General features: G+C 36.6%; 1 protein-coding gene across 1 annotated transcript; it reads right to left on the reverse strand.

Annotated features, from left to right (window-relative positions):
* Positions 1-400: 400 nt before the first annotated feature.
* Positions 401-19,571, reverse strand: hk1 (hexokinase 1). Its single transcript, XM_053503058.1, has 18 exons — positions 19,276-19,571; positions 15,960-16,122; positions 11,583-11,731; positions 11,344-11,463; positions 9,551-9,646; positions 8,953-9,052; positions 6,800-6,983; positions 6,524-6,679; positions 6,135-6,368; positions 5,237-5,541; positions 4,546-4,694; positions 4,218-4,337; positions 3,970-4,065; positions 3,716-3,815; positions 3,338-3,521; positions 2,202-2,357; positions 1,737-1,970; positions 401-1,638 (listed from the first exon to the last, which is right to left on the reverse strand). Exons 1-18 carry the CDS (start codon positions 19,336-19,338, stop codon positions 1,491-1,493), a joined length of 2,757 nt encoding a protein of 918 aa, XP_053359033.1. The 5' UTR covers positions 19,339-19,571; the 3' UTR covers positions 401-1,490.
* Positions 19,572-24,213: the final 4,642 nt, after the last annotated feature.

Consider the following 24,213-nt stretch of genomic DNA (forward strand, 5'->3'; position numbering starts at 1 on the left):
TTACTGGCTTGTCCAAGTTTTGCATGTCTTTGTGAGTTTCCCTTCACCTGCCAAAAACATGCTGGTAGGTGCATAGGTTAATTAAAATTTCCCCTAGTTGTGAATTTATGTGAATGCACTGTATATATGCATCTTGCATTGTGACTGACTGGCATCTCGTTTGTCCAGATAACAGTACTTGCAACATTGACCAGGATAAACCATAGCGTTAATGAGAAATTTGTTTTCAATTTATGAAATTAATTCAAATGTATTCATTATTATATCCAAACATTCAGTACATCAAGGCAGTTCCATTAACCAAATCATGTAATATTTGGATACAGTATTTATTTATATTACATATTTATTTATTTATTTATTTATTATCAAGTCATCAGAGACACAAAGGAGTCATGGCTCATCAAAATAGTTTAATAACGCTTTTTAAGGAACATCTACATTTGGTGTACCTATTCATTGTACAAAATGAGTGGACAATAGGGCATGCGTTCATTCTACCACTACACAGGTTCACACACGGTAATTATACAGGATCACACAGAAACACCCGGTCAGAATACATACAATAACATTTCCTGGGGATTTGCACCAATATATTGCAGGGATGTTGATCTATTTGCGTATTTATACAGCACACAGCACCTTTATCGACTACTGTCACACAAGCAATATGTAATACAGTATGATGCAACTGCTCCATCTGAAAGTTAGAATTTAGAATAGGTCAGATTACAAAGGCAAAAACTTTTCTTTGTGGTTTATCTCTTAATACCTGATCTATCGAATCCTTAAGCCTGGTGGGGGGCGGGTGGGGGTGTGTCATGTTCCGGAGCTGAGATCACAAGGTTTTTGGAAGTTTGGAAACAGTACACACAGAGTCAGCTTTACTTGGACTCTCACCTCATAAGAACAGCCCTCTTTAAACTTGTCCTTAAACAGAAGTGTCATAATAACCAACTTATCACAATAAAGTTTTTTTTTTTTTTTTGCCAGGAAATGCTAACATATTTCATAGCCATTTAACCTTCTCATAACTTACAAACACTTGTAACATTCTTCCTCTGTCAAACCCTGTCATAGCCTTAACACTCTGACAAAACATTGGTCAAATACAAAAATAAAATAAATACTTTATTCCTTAATTTATATACCTATATAATTGATCTAACCACTGTGCCTTGAATATCTTTCCTTTTCTTAATGTACATCTAAAATTGTTTACAGCAGAGTTAAAAAGAGTCCTTAGACCTACTCAGCAATGAAGGATAAAATCCATTCTTAAAACACACATCTACACTTAGACACTAACAGTGAGACACAGTGAATGGCTTACAGTTACATTTAGTTTAAAATGGAGTGAACTATGAAGTATGAGGATCCCATGCTCTGAACTGAAAAGTCCAGTAAAGCTCAGTGAGGGCTGCTAGGAAGAAATGTTCAGCGCTCATTTAAATTAAGAGAGGACTAGACAGTAAATCTGAGCCTTTTCAGTTCTTTTGTTCTTGCTGACGTAGGCGGCATCCGACGGCAGTGATCAATGCAGCACCTTTTCCACTCCCGTCTTCAGAGAGCAGGAAATTCACATCGCACTTGGGCGCAAGTTCCTTCACGGTCTGGTGCATTATCCGGGAGAAACTAAACATAACGGCAGGGAAGTTTTTATTTTAGATGTAAAATATGTGAATAAAACAACATACTGCAACAAGTAGATACACTTTGATCTAGTTACTCACTGTGGATGAAGTTTGTAAAGTGTGCCATCCACCCCTACGGTGATGTCCAGATGATCTAGTTTTCGGTTCTCTCGGATTTTGTCCACAACAGCAGCCATTCCTGCACCGCAGATCTGTGCGGCTCGGCGTGACACGGCCCCACACACTTCCTTAACGATGATACTGTCGTCGCACGTGCTGTCCAGACCCAGGTGCTGCAGAATAGATCTGACTTGCAGTAGCGCCAAACGATCACTAGAGGAAGATATCGGCATGAGGTTTAGCTAGCAGCAAAATAGCTAAATAAAAAATTAGCTTACAGATTCAGATGTATCCCAAACAACATTATTAAATTGTATTACATTGGATCTCGAATAACATTGTAGCATGTTGCAATACCTTGTATAAAATAGTATCACAAATAACGTACAGGATAACATTCATATGATTTTCGTGCATGCTTTAGTAATGGTAAGTCTAAAATACCTCTCAATCTGAGACAGGAATTTGGTTTCAAAGATGCCCCTAGTCTTGAGAGTCTCAGAGATCTGACCCCTGAAGAGGAAGCCACGCTTTGTCAGGTCAATGAGGATGTTCCGCACAATCTCACCCAGGTACATCCCACTGCACATCTTCTCATACCTGAAAAGACCCAAAGGCATCAAAAATACAAGATGTTAATGTGTTAACAATCATTATATTACAGCGATTCATCAAGCAGGAAGGTAGAATGCCTGAGTAGAACTGTACAAAGTTGCAGCATGACAATAAAATTCAAACATTTATTTACTCAGCTAAAACTGTAGTTTAATTATTAGGGTCTTGCAAATTAGACCTTTATTTCCATTATGCAACAAATTAAATGCAATTGAATTTATTATTCCTCTTAGCACTGGCTGCTTTGAAAAAAAAATTCTTAAAGTGGCTCTTTTGACCCATGGTGAATTGTCATCACTAAATCATGAACAAAATGCAAAAAAAAATTAAAAGAAAAAAAACGAGTTTGGCTCGGTTTGTTTGCTCGTATGCCGAAAATGCTTCAAGACAAATTTCTTGCACAATTTTAGTTCTTAAGGTGAAAGAGTCGAGGCAAGGCGTTCATATACCAAGTTTGAACGTATTTGATGTCACATGATTTGCTCTCCCTCCACGTTCTTTACCTATGGCCCAGGAATGGCCTGATAAATCTTCTAATCCAACAAATGAATTTACAATATGTGTGCTAAATTAAATATTCCTATGCAGCGTAACTGATTTTAAAAATGTAAAAAATAAAAATAAAAAAGCTAGTCTTTGTTATTCCACTAGGTGGCAATATAGAACACATTTTCACTTGTAAATACATTTATCTAATGTAGCACAAATGAGTTTGACATCCCTGCGTTGGAAGATCTGCAGGATTTGAAGAAAGGTTAAGACTATGTATAACCAACTTTTATCTGTGTATTCAAATTTTATCTCAAAGTTATTAATTCAATAATTAATCTATTCCGCCTGGATATGTTAAATACAGTATGTTATTTTACATTTTAATCAACAAAATTTCTAGCACTACCTAAAAAATGTTGTAAATACTCTATAGGGCAATACATGAAATAATAAAGAGTTGAATAGAAAGGCACCTCTGTTTGCCAGGGTTGAGAGAGAGATCATCTACATTTCGGTCATACTGGGTCCTGATGTCATCCAGACAACCGTTGTCCCCAAACGCACCCCACTCCATGTTGACACACATCCTGCCCTCATCTCCCTCTACTGTCTCAATGTTCTTCATCTCTTCCATGTAACAGGCGTTACTGCCCGTTCCTGCAATCAAAAACAAAGACGATTCAGCGGGTTAATTCTGTCATTAAATCTGTCATAAAACTTCATCATATAAACAAAAAGGTACAGTAAGTGTTCTTAGAAAATTTTACACATTATCTTTTTTTGTCCCTAGAGGCTGAACACAATACATCCATTTGAGTGTCATACTGTATTTATGAACTATACTACTTTACCTGCAATAAGGCCAACTTCACATGTTGCTTCCTCATAAGCACAGGTCATCATGGTTCCCACTGTGTCATTAACCACTGCCACAACATCCAAGTCAAATTCCTGTGAATATGATAACGCATACATGAACACACTATCATTCAATACACATATAATTTTTACAAATACTATATTATAAGTGTAATATAAAAGTCATAACACTAAGAAGGAACTTATGTAAAAAAAATATGCTAAGGATCATGAAGCTAGATCTTACCTCTCTCCTTTTAATTCCCTCTCTTAGCAGATTGACTACATCCTCCCCTTCACAGTCTGTGGCCTTAAAGCCCTTCGTCCAGTTTACCAGGATGCCCTGCATCATAAACAAACCATAAATCAGAAAGTAAAAGATTATTCCATCTATACCCAAGACAGTGTTAGGTCTTCGCAATATACTGTAATTACCACTCTTTAAACATCCCATCCTATGATCATAAATCATTTTATAAATAGTAGTAAACTTACAGCATCAAGACTGGTTTGCCTACAGGGGAAAGAGAAAGTGAAGCCCAAGGGAAGCCTTGCATTCTTCATTCCCATATAGTCCAGGAAGTCCGATATGCAGGTGACGATGTGATCGAAAAGCTACAAAAGATCAAGGAAGCTTGTTATAAATGAATTATAATTCAATCTGTTCATTTAAAGCACAACCAGGTGGGGGACATGGCTTATGTCCATGTGTCACATTAAAATGAACCATTTCTGCAAATCAATGTATATGAAACTTCTCAGTATCGAAGTTCTAACTTCTCTGTATTGTATTACTTAAATATAAACAACTCCGGGTGCTCACCTCTTCTCCTGTTCCCTGCATCACCTCGATGGGAATGGCATAGATTTTGTTATGCATCTCGACAGTTCGTCTCTTTCCACTTCGAATTTTTACTAATAGCACCCTAAAGTTTGTGCCTCCAAGGTCCAAAGCCAAGAAGTCTCCATTTTCTATAAGAGATGGAAACAATAGGTATGATAAAGCCAATGTGCAAGCAATATTCATTCTTAGATTATCATTTCACGAACAAGAAATGTTATTGTTTTTGTGTGTGTGTGTGTGTGTGTGTGTGTGTGTGTGTGTGTGTGTGTGTGTGTGTAAAAAAGTATTATGATCTTAAGAGTTTGTTGACGCCAGCTTGATCATCTAACGCAAGGCATATCACCACTATTAAATACCATACTGGTGGGCTGTGTTTCAAAAACCTTTTGACCTTAATCAGTGTCAGGTGTGAGGCTTTGGGTTCTTAAAATATTGCCCGGACTCCATGGTGTAGCTCTTTTAGGATTACAGTGTGCTACAATGCAGCAGGGATAGAGGGCATTAAATATGCCACTAGGTCCAGGACACAGGGGACACTTGTATCCCTGCAAAAATGGACTTCAGTTTGTGTAAATGTGATAGGCAGACGGGAGACAGGGAAAGAAAGCTTTTATCATCTGGGTTTGTAGTTCACAACCTTGCAGTGTTTAACTAGTTTTGAAAACGTTACCTGTGCCATCTGGGGTGCTGCGTACATAAGTGGGCAGCATCTTCACTGTAGCTGTTGCCTGGGTCTTTTTGCTCAGGCCGTTCACGATCTCCGTGTGCATCCTCTTCTTCACCTCCAGCAGCTGCTCTTTGCTGAGACGGAACTCTGCCAGTGTCTCAGCGATCTGACGTGTCTGATCAGCCAATCTAGAGGCCCAGGCCGTAACTAAAGCTGCACCTTTTCCACTTCCACTCTCTGAGAGCAGAAAGCGAACATCACACTCAGGTACCAGACGTCGCACGGTCTTATGCAGCCGACGGGAATACCTGAGACAGAAAAAGAGAAGTGAGGCTGAGAATAAGAGCATGAGGATATGTAGACTATGGAAGAAAATATTTAAGTGCAATGGTCAAGCAGAAAAATTGCCACATTTTTCCTACAACATCATCTATGCAATGCATGTAATGTTCCTGGTTTAAAATAATTTATCTAAATGCCAAGTTTAAGCATAAGTTCAAGTTACAGCATATAACCTTTATAGTAAAAGGTTATGAAACAAGCAGAAACTCCCTGAGGGATTAGCAAACATCACATGTTTCAGCAGGCTGTCCTGATGGCTAAGTAAAATTGCCAAGTGCTCTAGCCACACATGCTTGATACATGATATGATTATATTACTGAGTAGGCACCTGTTTAGGCAACTGAGTCTGATGAAAATAAGCAGAACTATTCTAAGCCCTGTGAAGTACACTCTGTAATAACATGTACCCTATGCTTCTGCCTTATATTAACCACTGGCATATATTAGCTTTTTTCTCAAAAAACTAGTTAAAGGAAGTAAATATGTAAAAAAAAAAAATCAGGAAAAGTAATAAAAATCATAATGAAAATGAAAAGAGTCAAGGAAGCGAATCATTACTGTGGGTGCATCTTGTAAAGGGAGCCATCGATGGCCACAGTAGTGCGGAGACGAGGGACATTCTTGTTGTCCTTCAGGCGAGTAAGGATAGCACCCAGTGTGGAAGCAATGAGATTGGCTGAGCGGAAAGAGACGATAGCACACACGTGCTGCACGGCGATGCAGTCATCCGCTGATGGCTCCACTCCCAGACGGGTTAAAATGTCTTTCGTCTTGGTCAACCCTTCTTTACTCCTAGAAAAGAGGATAAACATCAACAATGATTATTATATAATATACAATATAAGAAAAAAGACACAAATTGATGGACTTTTTTTCTTTAATAAATATCATAGGTACAATAAGAAAAATTAAGAGCAAACAGGAACCATTATTGATGCAAGACTTACTTCTCCATAGCAGAAACATGCTTTGTATCAATTTTGCCTTTAGTCAGGAGTTCTGGAGTGATGCGGCCTTCAAACAGCAGCCCCTCTTTGGCCATCTTCACTAGGATGAGTCTCACCAGCTCTCCCAAATACATTCCACTCACCATCTTCTCAAACCTTAGATCAGAGAGAGTTTTCTCAAACCTCACATACTTTTATTTTTATTAACCTAACCACTAATCTCTCTCCCATTAAACTAAAATAGCCAAGTGTTTATTGTGTTGCTCTGTGGCTTACAATTGTTTGCCAGGGTTGAGGGATCCACGGTCGATCTCTCGATCGAATTCAGTGCGAATATCCTCCAGCATGCCATCATCCCCAAAAGCCCCCCACTCTGTATTGATGCACATCCTGCCCTCGTCTCCCTCCACCAGGTCAATATGTCTCAACTCCTCCATGTAGCATGCATTAGTACCCGTACCTAAAGAAGAAAGCAGAGAAAAATAAGGCATCACTCGTGTATGCACAAGGAGAGAGGTATACAAGAACCATACTGGACTGGGAAATAACTAAAATCGCTACAAGCCTAATGAAAAAGATGACCATCAACTTTAATTAGAAAGGAAAACTGTGTCCTAATTAAATAATATTGCAATAGCAAATAGGACAGACAAAAATAGTAATGTAAATTACAATAAACAGCAAGTACAAATAAATCCTTACATGAAAGTCAATTAAAATGCCTTTATTTAAAGCTTTAAGCCAAAGCATCAGTATTTAAGGGTGTAATGTACATGTAAAATCATATTTTAACTGTTGTGTGTCCATTATACAGTTAATATAACTGACATGTTATGGATAAGTGAATTCACCGAAGTTGTTTTTTCTTCTCATTGTTTCCTTAGATTGCATAATAACAATGCTTCCTTGGAGGGAGGGCTAGGAAGCAGTGAAAGGAAAGGTAAAAAAAAAAAAAAAAAGTCACCCATTGTTTAAATGCAGATACTAGATGCGGGATTCCTAATGCTATCAACTCTTTTCCCAAGAAAAGTCAGGAATTTAAAAGTAAAATAAAAGACAGCTAGACAATTCAAGCAAGAACAAACCATCTGTCTACAGATATTCCACAATTCTTCTCTGAACACTGTGAAGTAGGGGTGCAACAATTAATGACAACAAATTGAGTGGTTGACGTTCAAGACGTCATCGCGCTTGATCTTCGCGCGAACTGCGATGTGTAGGGGCGTGGGGCTTTGTGAAGGACGCGAGAGTCAGGTGAGTGGGAAAGAAGTCACACCTGAAGAGAATGTGGATTATTACTGACTGTGTGTTGCTGTGACTCAGCGTTTTTATCTCCAGTTCTCCGAAATCAACCGTTTTAATTGAAATTCGCGCGCGACACAATATTGCTGGCTTTTCAGCACTGTTTTTTTTTCTCTTTCTCTCTCTCTCTCTCTCTCTGAGACTCTAACACACACACACACACACACCAGTGCTCTAATTAGCCATATTCTCTTCAGGTGTGTGTGTGTCCTTTTCCCACTTATCTCTGGCACTTCACTAGACTTAATCTCATGTTTCATAACATTTCATCTTAACTCACATAATTACTATCTGCCATCTTTGAGATTTAATTCTTATATTTATATTATATTATATTCATATTATGAGTTATATTTTATTGCTGATACTTTGCTTTTCCTTGGTTTTAGAATTTGTTTAATCAGGAAACGTAATTTAAACACACATTTGTAATTAAATTTTTTGTCTTTTTTATCTTTACTGTTAGTTACCACATACACAAAATAATCTCTAGCTAAAATTAAAAGCTGGTAGATAAATAAGAGCTATTAATTAATTGTAAGCTGTATTTCAATAATAGATTAGTTCACAAATATGGAAAGAACATTGCATTGTGGGAAAGGTCATAGGTTAAGGCCCCATAAACTGGGCCCACACATGCACAGTAAAGTACAGTATATTAAGTTTTATTGCGAAAATCCAATATCGTCATGTGATATTAAATGATTTTAGAGTATATATCAATTAATATACAGTATATATAATTTTTTTTTATCATATGTGAACCAATAGCTTTTATGTGTTAGCCGATTAAATGTTCCACCATGCCTTAGCTATACTGTAGTTCCCTGCCAACATTTTTGGAGTACAAAAATGACACATGAAGGACTATATCGACTTTGTGAACATTTGTATGTAATTATATATGATTCAACAAAATATGATATGCCTGAACTAATTTTTCTGCTTCTGATGAGACCCCGAACTTTGACCCTGTGTGGTAATACAGTATGAGTGAATTGGTCTACTGATTCACTCATATTAGATGAACCAACTATCAAAATAATCACTAGTTGTAACCCTACTGTAAAATACGCTTACAGCTGTAAAAACAAACTTTTAGCAGATAATTTGCATTAATCTCTTACCAATAATCATCCCAACTTCACAGCGCTGGTCATCAAAGCCGCAGGTCATCATGGTTCCCACTGTGTCATTGACTACCGCCATGATATCAGCTTCATAGTCCTAGAAACAATAGTAGAATACGATTATGAAGAATATGGGGGGTCATTCAGCTTCCACTGCCTATTACATCTTTCTCTAATCTTATAAATATTTTCATGTTTCACTTTTGAAAAATCAAGCATAGATTAATTGGCTTCCATCCATCCATCTAGGAACCTCTGTAGTTTAACTAGGGACAGTGGAGGTCAATGGTGATTACCATTGTATTTATTCCCATTTTCGACCGTGGTAGGACCTTTGGTCAACATTCACACTTTGGACTGTGGGAGGAAACTGGAGTACTCAGAAGAAATCCATCAAACATGGGGAGAACATGTAAACTCCATGCACACAGACCCGAGGTGGGAATCTAACCCGGACCCTGGAGGTGCAAGACCCTGGGGGTGTTAACACTGAGCCACCATGCAGCCAATGGCTGGCTTACTGAATAAATAGGGTTGCGTTGATTTTTAGCTGTAATGTGTGCTCTCTGATAGGATTGTTGTGGATGAAACTTACCCCTCGCTTTTTAATGGCTTTGTTCAGAAGCTTCACTACGTCCATCCCCTCCACTCCACTGGTTTTAAAACGTTTTGTCCAGGTCAGCAAAACAGCCTAAAAAAGAAAATATAAATTTCATACTTTCTTAAACATTTCTAAGACTGTGAAGGCATGATCCCTGAAAATGTTTTATTGACAGAAAAATTACAAACAACAGTAAAAGTTTAAAGCACATTATGCTTTTTTTTAAATTAGTTTTTACACTGTAACTGGTCAATTTTATTTAACATAAAATAGTCAATTATTAATACAAAGTACAAATGGTCAGCATAAATTAAACAGTACATACATATATACATTATTAATGCTCCACACGAAATTAGTGTTAAAACTTTAGCTAGTAAAGCCCATATACACGTTAGCACTCTAAGATCATTTTGCATGTCATTGCATATTTTAGCTGTTTTGTTATACTTGTCCATATTTGTTCAGAGACCCTACATTCTAAAAAGTCTGCATCATATGTATTAATGATAGAATAGAATAGAATATCCCTAACAACTACAGCTAATTTGGGTTAAATTAAACTCTTTAAGGTAAAGAACCAATAGTGATTCACTATTTTGCATCCAGTGCTGTGATGATCTGTGGACTACCAGAATCTACCATTTGCAAGTTCTTGTGATTTAACAAGCATACACTCCAAATGTTTTAGGTAAGTGTCATTAATTTACTCTGACATTCCAGCTTGAATTTACCAGAACCGAAACATATTAGAAGTACATGCAAAAGTGTCATATCTATAAAAGGGCACCATAATCTGTTATTACACCATGTTGCAAGATTTCTTGTAGAATTCCTTGAGACAGAGAAGCTTAAAAGTTGAAAAAGTGTTATTAATTCTGATAATACAACTTAAAAAAAAGTTTTAAAAAATGTACATAAGTAATTAATAAAATTGAAAAAGTAAATACTAAAGAAACAACAATAAAAAGCACAAAATTCTCATATGGTCGCACAATATATATTTTGAAAGTTTTAGTGTTTTAATCCAATGATCTGGACAACAGAGCCTACAAAATCTTTAGTTTATCCATGGACTTCATTAAATCAGATAAAGTATTATTTAAATATTAAAAATGTATTTGTACTTTAACATTTTCATGCATACTGTAAATGAAATGAGACACAAATGTTTTTTTTTTTGGCACTGTAGACAAGTTACATTTCCATTTCAAAACATGCATGAAGAATTGCCAAAGATTATCGCTGTTTTTTTAAAATGCCATTATATGTCAACTCTGTGTTGACTAGAAAGTGTATTTTATTCGAAGAACTGGTTATTGTTTGCTTGTGTCTTTTTTTTTTCTGTCAGCCATGTTATCTCCCCAAATATTACGATGATTGGTACACGTCCTGGGAAAGGAGGTTAAGTGTAGCCATCGTAGCGTGCTCGTTGCCTTTGGCGTTCTCGCTCAACAGAAAAGAGAAAGACACTGACCTAAATAATTTTTTTTTTTCGTATTCTTGATATTATTTTCCTATTATATGGTGTGACTAAGTATTCCTTTCAAAGAAATTCTTAATATTTTTCCACATCTTTGTTTTTGCCCATTTATCTTTGGCGAATTTGTCATGTTATGCAAATTGTTTTATCGAAATGAATTGTTAAAGTAATTCAGCCATGAAAATGCTAATACATTTATTGTGATTCTTTAAAGTAAAAAAGGAAATGGACAAGATTAGCAAAATAATCTTTAAGAAAAGCATGCCAGTGAAAGCAGAAGTGAGACTTCAGCTTCCTCTTTTACCTCATCCAGTTTGGTCTGAGCACAAGGAAAAGAGAAGGTGAATCCCACTGGAAGTTTCTTATCTTTTATCTTTTGCTTCTCCATAAAGTCACCCAGACATTCAGCAACATGGTCGAATAGCTGCAGAAGACACACGAAGGACAAAACCTAATCGTTTCATCTTAAAAACATATAAGCATTGTCCCACAATTGTGAGATACTATATGTTGAGGTCCATTAGGCAGATAAATAAAATGTACCCGTGTTCCACTGCCATGTATGATGTCCTCTGGAGTGTCATAGATCTGACTCTCCATCTGCACTGTTTGCTTCTTTTCATGAGAAACTTTCACACGCAGGATTCGGAAATTAGAGCCTCCCAGATCCAGAGCGATGAAATCTCCCTTCTCTGTAACACAAAAAGGAAAATGTGATGATGTGAATACAGAACATAATTACTTAGAAAGTTTGCTTTAAGACCTATTTTACTGAAAAGTTTTATTTCACAACTTCGTTTTATACAAACACATGTATTACCAAAGGCTTTATTATGAAAGATAATAAGACCAAGGAATTTCATACATGGCTGACTTGATGACATTATAGTTATGTTGTAACATTATTTTAGAAAAACTTTTTTAAGGGACACCAGATTATTAACGATTGCTTAGTTTCTTTGAGGACTTGGCTCTGTGGGTAAAAAACAAAACAAAAAAACAACTACAGCATTATTTGGCTGTACTAAAGAAACCACTAAACTTCTTGGCGATTGATGCTTTAACAGTGACAGTAAAACTGTGATTAATGCAACTGTCTGCCAACAGCCAAAAGAACAGTCAGAAATTTTACTGCAGAAATCAATACGCGTTCTTTATAACCTACTCTAAATGCTTCTTAGATATGCTTAGTATGCCCAGGCTGTCCATAGCACTTGTGCAGTGCTTGTTGCCAAGCAACAACTAAAATCTGTTGCACAAGCTGCTTTGGCCTTTCTTCAGATCGCATGTTGAATTTCTTAGGCTTGAAAATGACTGTGCTTGTTCAAGTGATATCTTGTTAAGTGTTGTGTCTGAATAACTCCTTTGTACCATTAGCTGTGTAAGGTCATGTTGTTTCCATTTTAGGGTACTGTAATGTTAGAGCACATCAGGAACACGGCACGTGTGTTTGGAGGGGTCTGTAATGTTAACTAGTAGGCTTCACACAATAGTGCACAGAATGTGGTGTCCCAAAAGTCTTCATATATATACTGTAGGAGAAATTTATATAATTGTGCATTCTGCGTTAACATGAGCTCATCATGAGTGGGAGAGATGACTTTGTATGTGTTTACAAAGAATGGCAATCATGTAGAAGAATTATTAGGTTATTAAATTTCCCCGGTCATTTTTATTCTACACTAAAGTTAAGCTGTCTTGTCTTGCATTTTTCTTGTGTGTAGCCACTCTGGTGTGAATGAGTCCTGTAGCGACATTTTCAAAATAGACTCTAACGCCAGGAGACAAAAGCATATGGATGTTTTTTTTTCATTTATTTATTATTTATTTATTTTTTATTATTTATTATTAATATCTCTTTACTGTTAAGTGTCACTTGGTCTAAAATCCGAGTGGTTTTTCAGCCAAACATTGCAAATCCTGGAATTTTTTTTTTCTCATCTCCTGCACAGAAATCTCACTCTGATACTGAGGTGTTAATGAACCAGTGGAATGCAAACCAAGTAGAGGTCTGTGAATTATTGTCTCTAGTGCTCATGATTTACTATACCTACTGTCCTGTAAAAAGTGTTATATAGCGCAGCGGTAAAGAAAGACATGATTGTGTTCTGCTGTTATGTAAAGAATATAAATGTTATAAACCACATCATTAAACCATGAAACACAGACAAGTGATTTTCTGTATTAAACAAACTAAGTACCCGTTGGCCATTTGGTTGCTAATTAACAGATTTCATTTTCCCCTGTATAAAGTTCTCAGTATGGAGGATTAGACATCGGATAAGTTTTATTCACTGGGAATTCTAAACAACAGTACAAAATGGTGGCATTCCAGGTGTGCTGTACAGAGATTAGGGAACAAGTTCCAAATATGGCATGACACTACTGCAGAAGACAAGCTTGGCCTTTACAATGACCTAATCATCCTTCTTTATAATTAGGCTCATAGTGCTGTAAACCTAATGCTACATGATGTCACAAGGCAGCTCTTTGGACTATAAAAAGAAAGTGAATGTCCCTTAAGTTCATAGGTCAAGCATTTATTGTACACCTTTTTGTACAGAGGTCACCATAGCCTCATAAACAACCAATAATAAGATTAGGATAAAGAAAATTATTTGTTCTTTATAGTATGTTCTTTACAGCACAGTCAAGTATTTTGCATACACCAGTTAGGAAGTTGGAGTTAGGGCGCAGGGCCAGCCAGGATAAAGCGATGCGTGGAGCAGATAGGGATAAGGGTTCAACAGTGACAACCTGGTGGGGCTGGGGCCTGACCCTCTGAACTTCAGATCAGTAACCAAGGGCCTTAACTTTTTGAGCCACCACTTACCAGTGGTTTATCAGAAGTGCTATACTATATATAGTGTTCAGGGACATGCCAAATCTTTACTCACTCATTCATTCCCTACATCCCTTATCCTGTAAAGGGTCACGGGAGGCCTGGAGCCTAACCCAGGGGTCTCAGGGCAAGAGGTGGGATATACCATCACAAATGCTAAATCTTTATTAGGCAGTAATAGTTTTCTTTATATCAGTATACTGTACAGTATGTTTAGTTTTTATGTTCTGATGTACCTGTGATGCATAAGAAATATACCAATGTCTTACACTCTGCATAAGTTTAGCATCATAGCATTTACAACAGTTTATAGCATTATGGGTCTAACGTACAAGAAGAGTTTTTGGGATGTTTGTACATTTTCAATGCAATTCAATTTTATTTAAATAGCGCTTTTAACAATGGTCATTATCTCAAAGCAGCTTCACAAAAATGAAAGAATTCTTTTTTTTTTTAAGAAAATAGAAAAGAAAATTTTCAACATGCATTTATACAATCTAGCCTTATAACATTCAGCGCTTTGTTAAAGATATAATGTATCGAAAAATCTGATCTTCATTAACAAAACTTTTTGGAAAAATTATTTATGAAAGTAAATAGTTTTTATTGCATCCAGTAGATTTAGAAACTGATGTTGTAGATTTGAACCTGTAAAGATCCTTTAGCTGGTTTGTCTTACAGTAATTTCTTTTTGGATTAAAATAGAAGATTGTCCCTAAATGTCACAGTAGTGCACATGACTAGGCATGGAAACTGTTAACTGAATATGAAAAGTGGGAACTAGGAGATCTGTGATGTAACCCTATGCTGCTGCAGGTCATGAATGCTGGTGTAATCACTCCAGTAGTACGCTAGTAGTATTGGCACAGCATGTGTTCTTTAGGAACATTAAACATTGATTCCAGAGCTACTGAGTAGACATATTGAATGTATAAAATATGCTGTTGACATATTGAATGTATAAAATGTTATAGATTTTTAAATGCTCAAATATAGTCTTTCTGCTTACATGAGCAGTTTAAAGTATTCTTTGGCACTCTTTGTTTTTAAGCAGTCAAAATTAGACCATCCCCGGGGCGACTAGTTTACAATGACACTTGTACTTGCTCAACTGGTTTTCCATTTCATCTCTAGTTTTACAATTATAGTCTGTCTGGTTTACCAGTCAAGCCAGACCAAATAACAGCTAGTACTATGTTGGGATGCAAAATTAATCAACAACTCTTACTGTAAAAAAAAATAGTTTGCATTTAGATTTCATCAGCAATGTTTAATTTAACAAATGTGTGTCAATTTGTTCAATGATTAGTTTGAAGCCTTGTCCTAGGTATGAAATGAGTCAGAATACTGTTGTGAATCTACTACTTCTCAGTGGTATTCTCAATGATTAATACCATTGTCACATTTTCAGTTAAATTGCCCAATCCAGATAGGGTAGAACTAATCCATAAAATTACCTCTTTTGTGTATGGGTATGCTATAATACGTAGCTTGTTGTCTTAATACTTTTGGCCACCAAATGTATGATATCCCATACAGTATATGTTACTTATCATTTGTTCTAACAGAAATCCACGCTTCACTTTGTATGCTGTAGCTTTACAGTTAATCAGTAAAACTAAGAGCCCTTGCTTAAACATGTTCCAGCATGACTGTGCTCAAAGCCAGGTCCTTAAAGACATGGCTTATGGTTTATGAGTTGCCTACATAGAGACCTGACCTTACCCCAACTGATGCTCTCTGGGATAAATCAAAATGCCAACTACACCGCAGGCCTGCTTTCCCTGACATCATTAGTATTTGTGGCTGAATGGACACAAATCCGCACAGCCACAATCCAAACTCTAGTGCAAGCTTTCCCATTAAAGTGAAAGCTGTTATAGCAGGAGATAATGTAAAAAAACTAAAATAAAAATGGGTTGCATATAGGGCTATGGTCAGGTGGCCTCAAACATTTGGTCATATAATTTAATTTTTTATATAGTATTACGGCATGATAGTAACAATACTGGACTACATACTGTATGCAATGCATTAAGTGTGTTTCTTTTTAACCCTGAGATAAATTTTGGTCTCACCTGATCCATCAGGGATGGACCTGACGAAGGTGGGCAGCATCTTGACAGTGGCTGTGGCATTGGTGTCACGGCTCAGCCCTTTCTCCAGCTCCCTACGGAAACGAGCCATGATGTCCCGCAGTGTCTCATCAGAGAAGCGCATGGAGTACAGGTACTTATCAATCTACCACAGAAAAAGACAAAAAGAACAAGCGGGTTATCATTCTTTGTCCTAATTAGGCTTGTGCAATATATAGGTCTTATATTGTCATGATATCCAGTGTTTTTTATCGCTTATAATACTATATTTCCCAAGATGCCAACCATTACACATTTTGCAAAGGAGCTTAAAAGGCTCACCAGAGGAGGCTTTTATGCTGTTATGACTCAAAAACATGCCAAAAAGCAGTCTTTTTTCATCCCAATATAATGTGAGAGGGGAAATGGGAATATGAATTAGAAAACATCTATGGAGGTGTTTTGAACTCTCTGATATTAACAGACTCTTGGTTTCTACGATGGAAAATGATAAATATTTTAAATTCATGAATGTGAACTAACAACTGTCAGTATGCATATGGATTATGATAGATTAGGTTACTAATAGAGTTCTGTCTATCACTATATAAGATTTCAACCCCAAAAGATTAAATATTTATACAATGAAGCATCAGGTCTAAAACTTTACAAATATTTTAATGGTATTATATATATATATACATACAGTTTATATATATATAATTTTTTTTAACTACCGCTCTTCTGCTATATAATGTTAACAGAGAAAATGTTTTTATAAGACAAAAATTTTAATGTGATTTAAAAATAAAAAAAATATATATATATTTTGGCCGAATCTCACCATCTAGCAGAGTTTTAATGATTGCCATAGCTGCAAACCGAACAGCTGATATTACTATTACTGTAGGTCCCCCCGCTAATCTCAAGTCAAAATTGATTCAAATGCTTGTTTTTCTTCCAAGAATTCACACTGGAATTAACCCACATAACCCACACTGGAAAATAGCTGTAAGTAGAAAAAAATCCTAATCTGCGCATGCCTAGCTCTGATTGAATATAATTTAACAAATATCTTTTGGTGCTGCACGGTTTATTCTTTAAAGCACCATTCTTGGCCAGGTTGGCTCAATGAATAATGAAATGTATTATTATCTAACCCAAACCCAAGTCTCATATTTTATTTTCCATTCTCAATTTATAACTGTCTGTTTTGTCCTAAAATTATCACTGTTTTTTTTCTTAGTAATTCTAAAGTTTTTCACATTGGTGAGGAGTCTAATGTAAGCTTGTCATGTAGGTAATTAGCCTCACATCTCAAAAACAGATGACACTTGGCACAAAGAAAGCTCTCCCTCACAGCATAGAGGTCAACCAGACAGTTGAAATGTAAATTATTATTTAATATATCAAAAGTATCAATTACTCTTTTATATTTAAGTATACTTTACTCTTTTTATTCTACTTTTATGAACCTTATGGAGTGACGCATAATTTTATGACGAATAATTCTATTTATCTATCTATCTATCTATCTATCTATCTATCTATCTATCTATCTATCTATCTATCTGTTTATAGTAAAGTAAATTATAATTTGTTCATCAAATAAAATGCATACTAATAATAATCTTGCAATAATTTAGTAGATCCTTCGAGGCCAACCATCTTGGTTTTGCTGATTCATGTTACTACTCTGTGTTGTAGTAATGGGGGTTTCTCAGGCACGGTTGCTATGGGAGATTTAGGCTGGGCTCCGCATTTGAGGTCACGGCTGAAGAATGTGATTTGCTGGAACTAAAGGACACAGGCGTTACACTGCTGGATGAATGATTTGTAGGCATGGATCTTACATACTTGTCACCATTTTTTTGATATTAGAGGTTTTTGTAGGTGAAACTTTTTTTTTTTTTTAATGGCACATTTTAAACACACGCATGTCAAGAGTAGGCCAGGTCTGTAATTTTTAGCTTGTTTACACATATTTAGATATGATCGTGTGTAATGTGGCCTATTGCGCAATGGGCTCCAGTAAAGCTTTCTCAAACTAAGAAGGAAATAATGCTGTTAAAATGGAAACAACTGGTTGAGGGTAAAATAGGCTATTGAGAATACCATGCATGTTCTGACTTGGCCAGAATTCTGCAGCACCATATATTGTGTGCAGCCAATACAAGTGATAAATAAGATATTTTAAAAAAATGTTTAATTTAAAGACCAAAGATAGTAGAGGTCACCTTCTTGCTTGGTATAACACATTCATGTGCACAATTTATAGCTTCTTTAAAATAGTTAATGTAATTGTTATTATTATAATTACAGATTGTTTGCATCGACAACCATTAAAAACAACTGGCAGAGATTATATTGTAAAATGATGGGCGCAAATATGGTGGCACCCTGGGTGGTCAGAAGCTAAGCGTGGTCGTCCCTGCTGCTAGTCACGTTCATCCTGGCTGTTGTCATGGTAACCTAAGAGCCTTTTGCCTCTTACCTCTGACACCTATATTAAGTACTACTGGGCCCATATAACAATATAAAATGTTAGTCATGTCTAAGTTTATAACTAACACTTCCTCTTTGTCATAGTTAAGATGCATACATTACTCAGCAGAGGAAGTCTTGATGCATTGCTTTAGGTACAATATTGGCTGCTAGTAGCTGACCATTTTAAATGTATTATTACTATATACTCTACAAATATTACATTTCTCGCAAGCTGCACACACAGCTTAGGTTTATTAAACATTCAATTTGATTTAAACATTCTATACTAGTGCTTCTTTAGTACAAAACTCAAAGCTGTGCTTAACGTTAGCATTCCTTTCCCTGTGCACCAGTGAGGCTAAACGTGCTATAGCTGTGTTCGGGGGAGGGGATGCTCCATTCTGCTGAAATTCAATACTCCATATGTCCGAGGAGGGGTAGTGTTCCTCTCCCCCACTTTGTACATAGAGCACCGTAGAACAAACATAGAGGTGGTAAAAAAAAATCTAGCCCACTAGCCATCTAAACTCATTGACATCCACATCCTGATTTCAAGGACAATGCAGCACAGGCCCATTTCTTAGTGATGCCCTATGCGTCACTTCCCACATACACACTCAAACCTGTCTGCCTGTTCGGCTCAACGTCACAGTCAAGTAACCTCTGACGTAGTATCTGGAGAAAGAGATACGTGCGGCAGCGTGCATCTCTCCACTCTAAGCCCACCCACAAACCCCAAAACACACTTGGGTGTTATGGAAAGTCCCATGGTGTATAGGGCACCATGCAGGAGAAATTGGTACCGTTTTATAGGCTAGAAGATATCACTCACCTTTTTGACCTGATCATCCTTCAGCTCAGTGAAGTAGTAGGCCAGAAGCTGTGCAGCTATCATCCTGATCCACTACTGTAGGGAAACTGAAATGGAGGAGGAAGTGAAGGCTTTTGAGTCCTTTACAGCAAGGGCAAGGAGGCGTTCTGTGATTCTGTGGAGACGGGTATAAATGCTAAAAATAATAAGCCGGCATGTAGACAGTCCCTTCCAAGCGTAATATCTGTATTCTCTTTCTCTGCTCAGCATGTAATGCGCTTACATGAGATGCAGCACGGCTGGGATGGTGTCTGGGTTAGGCCCTACCCACTTCCTGCTTTGCTACTGGCTGAGCTTGACATGCAGCCTGACTGTCAGTCTCCCCCCATTTCTTGCCATCTCTGGTGCTCATACCCTTCCCCTCCCTTTCTTTCTCCCTCTGCTTTCCCTCCTCTACTGCCTTCTCTTCCTTGTCTATCTCTCTCTCTCATTGGAGGAGAGAAGTAAGGGCTTTAGGGTTTTCTGAGTGGGAGGGGGAGAGTCACGTAGCTCACATTCATGATACGGCATTGGTCAGAAGGAGCCGAGGCATTGTTTTCCTCCCATAGCTTTCCTCTCTTTCTCCTCCATGAAGGGCAAGTCTGCTGGAGGTTATAGAGGAGTGCCTTCAGCAAATTCTGCCCAGTAATGCTTATGTTAACACAAGTCACGTCAGTAAACAGAGGTTTTTCTCCACTTCCTGATTCCTTAGAATTTTTTTAAGCTACCTGACAACAAGTATGGAATACCATAGTTAAAAAACAGCGAATGCATGGTGAATAATATACTTTTAGAGAGCCTGCTACCAAGGTCAAAAGGTTAAGAAGAAATGTAAATAACAGCTGGTATTCAGAGAGAAAAGAATGAAGCATGCATGAGGTGACGCTTGTTCCCAGGAATGAACAAAAAAAGCAAAAAGCAAATGAAGCTTGCTTTAGGTGACACTTGTCCCCAGGAAGAACTATATAAAAAGAAAAGCAAGAATCGAATCAGCTGCTAGATATCACCCCAGATAAGGTTAAATAAGAAGGAAATTGTGTTTACCCACATCAATGTAATGTAAAACAGGTCTCATAAAAAATGTGAAGACTTATAAACTCATTTTACAAGACCACTTGCCATGGTTCACATTTTATACATACTGATAATATTTAAAAGACAGTAGGAGCACACTTTTGATACTGTATGTGACTTAGTGATTATTGAAATATTCACTCATTTTTCATCCATCCATCTAAGAACCTCTGTAGTTCAGCTAGGGACTATGGAAAGCCAATGGTGACAATTGTATTTATTCCCATTCCCATTTGCATTCACACACTACGGGCAGTTTGGGAACACCACTTAGCCTAATCTTTGCGTCTTTGGACTTTGGGAGGAAACCCACGAAGCATGGGAAAAACATGCAAACTCAATGCACTCAGACCTGAGGGGAAACTATTTACTCACTTTAATGACAATGAATATATACAAGGGGTTTTCTAAGTGCATCCGAGCAGCAGAGAATCCTATAGGAAAAAAAAAAAAGTTTTTACCCTTTACACAACTGTGTTTTGTTATTCTGCACAATCAAAAGTACCGGTTTGTCCTGAACATTCCTGTATTTATTCTTTTTAGTCGTCTCCCTAATTTTTTATTTGATGCAAGGTTTTTTTGTCATTTGCTTTTAGAGATAATATAATGTGTAAAGAATAATTGGGAACCAAGAACATTTTTGCATTTAGAGGCTCTGGCTTACTCCCCACTTACATACATATATACATACATACTTACATACGCATTTCCAAAAAGTATCATATGTACAGTATTTCCTATTCCTATTGGTACCCTAAAAAGGTCCTGTTTTATTTAAATAGTAGTAAAATTATGTGTAATAAATCTGTTATTGTGCCATGTGGGACATAAGTCATTATGGATTCCTACAAATCCCTTCCCTTTGACATTTTTATGTACCTCTATGTAGTGGTAACAAAAAAAAAAAAAGTTTCAGGCAGTTACAAAGTCTGGGACAGATCACACATTGAGAATGTTTATTGTGTTCACACAGGTCTGATTAGAGCAATTACATATAACAGAGGCAAGCGTAATGATCTGGATTATACAGTAACTCACATAGCTGTGACAAGTGAATAAAACCCTATTCATGCTTACTGGCATAAAATGAAACGTCATAAGCAAACAGTTCAGTTTAACTATTAGACAGACTGAGTTGAACTTAATTTGTTTATATTCGTCCTTTCACAGATAGCCAGTACAAAATTAAGGCGTTTCCCAGATAACAAACAAGCTTAGAAAAGGTTTGGGCAAGTATCAGTTTTACATATGTTACCTTAAATGACCTTAAAAAATTATAATATGCAGGTTAAGGTGATTTTTTTTTTTTTTTTGTTCTATGTAGTTTGTGGTTTGCACTTCTTGATATTACTGGAGGCAACTTTTTGAAGGGTGAGTTTAAGCTAAGATGAGGACTGGGTAATATAACTTTAATTGATAAGACTTGGCAATAACCAAATATTTTTTTATTAAAATAGAATAGGGTTTCCTGCGGATACTCCGGTTTCCTCTCACAGTCTAAAGATATGTGGGTTAGGCTAATTGGCGTTCCCAAATTGCCCATAGTGTGTAAGTGTGTTTGTGTGTGTGTGTGTGTGTGTGTGCGCGTGTGTGTACCCTGCGATTGATTGGCACCCTGTCCAGGGTATAGGCTTCAGGTCCCTGTGACCCTGAATACAGAATAAAGCTTTATAGAAGATGATAAGTGAGTAAATGGGAATAAAATAGAAAACACAAATGCATGGTCAATAATAAACATTAGGGTCAAGAAGCACGGACTATCCCACTGAGTTAGCTTTGGCCTGCATGTATGTTGAATTCAGAATGACTGTTTTAAAGTCAACTTATTGGAGAATATGTTGGAACATGAACATTTCTGTGTAATTTTTTTTTTATAACAATTATAAAGATTTATAACAATTACATGTAATCCTCAAACCTTATTTGTGATTTAACAGGAAAAAACTTTATGGGAAAAAGATTTGGACAACAGTTAGTACCAGTGGTCCTGTTCAATATTTATTACCATAAATTATTTAAGGATGTTTAAAAATTAAAACAAAACAAAATTTATTTAACAAAGGATGACAAGTATGGCTTCAGTTATCTAAAATGTTATAATGGATTGTGATGAGGTAAAGAAATAATCTGCACATGTTGAATTGAATCAGCAGAAGTTAAGGGCTGTCTGGGGCAACGGCAGGCCAAATGACAGACAGCTGGTCAGTTCCTGTTGCCGTCTAAATTTACACAATTAGGCAACTATTCTTATCCCTAGGCCTCTAGTTATAAGCAACACACAAAGTATACAGTACTAACATAGTAAAATCTTTGTTTTCTCAATTCTATCCATGGTTGAAGACATGGTAGAGTAGTAGAAAAGATCACCACAAAGACAGTGTTGTGAAGGGATTTAAGCAGTAGGACTTGCATAATCCAGCTGTGACAATAGCACTATGAGTGAGGAGTTTTGACATCTGCAGACCAGTGCACACCCTCATGAAAGCTGGTACAATGCAAAGTAATCGTCATTGGCAACTTTCCTTCCAGAACATACGTACAACAGTGATCATGAGCACTGGAGAACAGATAAGTCACAACAGCTGATAAAACTGTCACATCTAAAGTCAACTGTTTAGTGGCATAGACACTTTTATTATCTTAACCAGTGCAGTAATAATTAAGACTAAATGATGCATCACTGAAAGTTTATAACATTGCATTATTTGTGTGCATGTGTGCATTACACTCAGCAGGATATCTCATGTATGCATAGTTAAACTACATAACTGTGTATTTTTTGTTGTAGGCTTTGACTCTAAGTGAAGGAAGTTGTTTGGCGTGAGCAGGGTGGATTAAAATGACTAGTTTTCCCTTTACTGCGTCTGATCTGATTGAAGTCTTATATCTGTATAATCCTACTCAAGCTTAATTTAGTATATAGGCTATACACTACCGTTCAAAAGTTTGGGGTCACTTTCTTTGTTTTTGTTTAGTGATTTATTTTCTACATTCTACAACAATACTGGGGATTTCAAAACTATAAAATAACACATATGGGATTCGATAATTATGTAACAACAACAAAAACAACAGTTAGTTGTTATTTTAAAACACAGAGGTCAGCCTTTCTGTAATAGTTCTTGCAAGAACAGTATTGTCAAGTGCATTTGCAAAATCCGTCGAGCACCATAATGAAACTGGCTCTCATGAAGGCCATCCCAGGAGGGCGAGACCAAAACCTACCTCTGCCGCAGACAAGAAGTTCATTCAGAGTTATCAGCCTGAAAAATGACCAATTAACAGCACCTCAGATTAGAGGCGTTATGAAGTCTTTACAGAGCATAAGTAGCAGACACATCTCATCATTAACTGTTCAAAGGAGATTAATGCATTTTTTGGACGCCTTCAGCATTCCTTTACAATGTAGAAAGAAATAAAAATCAGAACCGATCATGGAGTTAGAAAGTGACCCCAAACTTTTGAATGGTAGTGTATATATACAGCTTTGGAAAAAATTAGAGACCACTGCAAGGTGCTGCAAGGTGCATGTATTGGTAAGATGAACAGTTTTTTTGATTTTTTATATAAACTGCTGACATTATTTCTCCTAAATTCTAAATATAACTATTATTTGGAGTCAATATTTAAAGGAAATACTACATCACAACACATAATAATCCAAGATCATGCAGTATTTGCAGAGCTATAAATAATAAAATTTACACAAAGTGTGTGTAAATACTTCGGCTAAATAACATTAAGAAATCCGTATTTGGTTTCAGGTATCAGGCATATTTAAACTCAACAAGTGTTAGAATATTAATATATTACATTTTATTTTTTGATATATTTACAGCATTGATT

The sequence above is a fragment of the Clarias gariepinus genome, chromosome 8 (genome assembly GCF_024256425.1).
Source record: "Clarias gariepinus isolate MV-2021 ecotype Netherlands chromosome 8, CGAR_prim_01v2, whole genome shotgun sequence".
Classification (NCBI taxonomy): domain Eukaryota; kingdom Metazoa; phylum Chordata; class Actinopteri; order Siluriformes; family Clariidae; genus Clarias; species Clarias gariepinus.

Bases quoted from the DNA above. Each gene is read 5' to 3' on its own strand.
- hk1 (XM_053503058.1), bottom strand. From the start codon at position 19,338: ATGATAGCTGCACAGCTTCTGGCCTACTACTTCACTGAGCTGAAGGAT. The intron at 3,522-3,715 runs GTAAAGTAGTAT...TTTTGATTGCAG, and splicing joins TGAAGTTGGCCTTATTGCAG to GAACGGGCAGTAACGCCTGT. The intron at 2,358-3,337 runs GTGCCTTTCTAT...GGGTCTTTTCAG, and splicing joins CTCAACCCTGGCAAACAGAG to GTATGAGAAGATGTGCAGTG.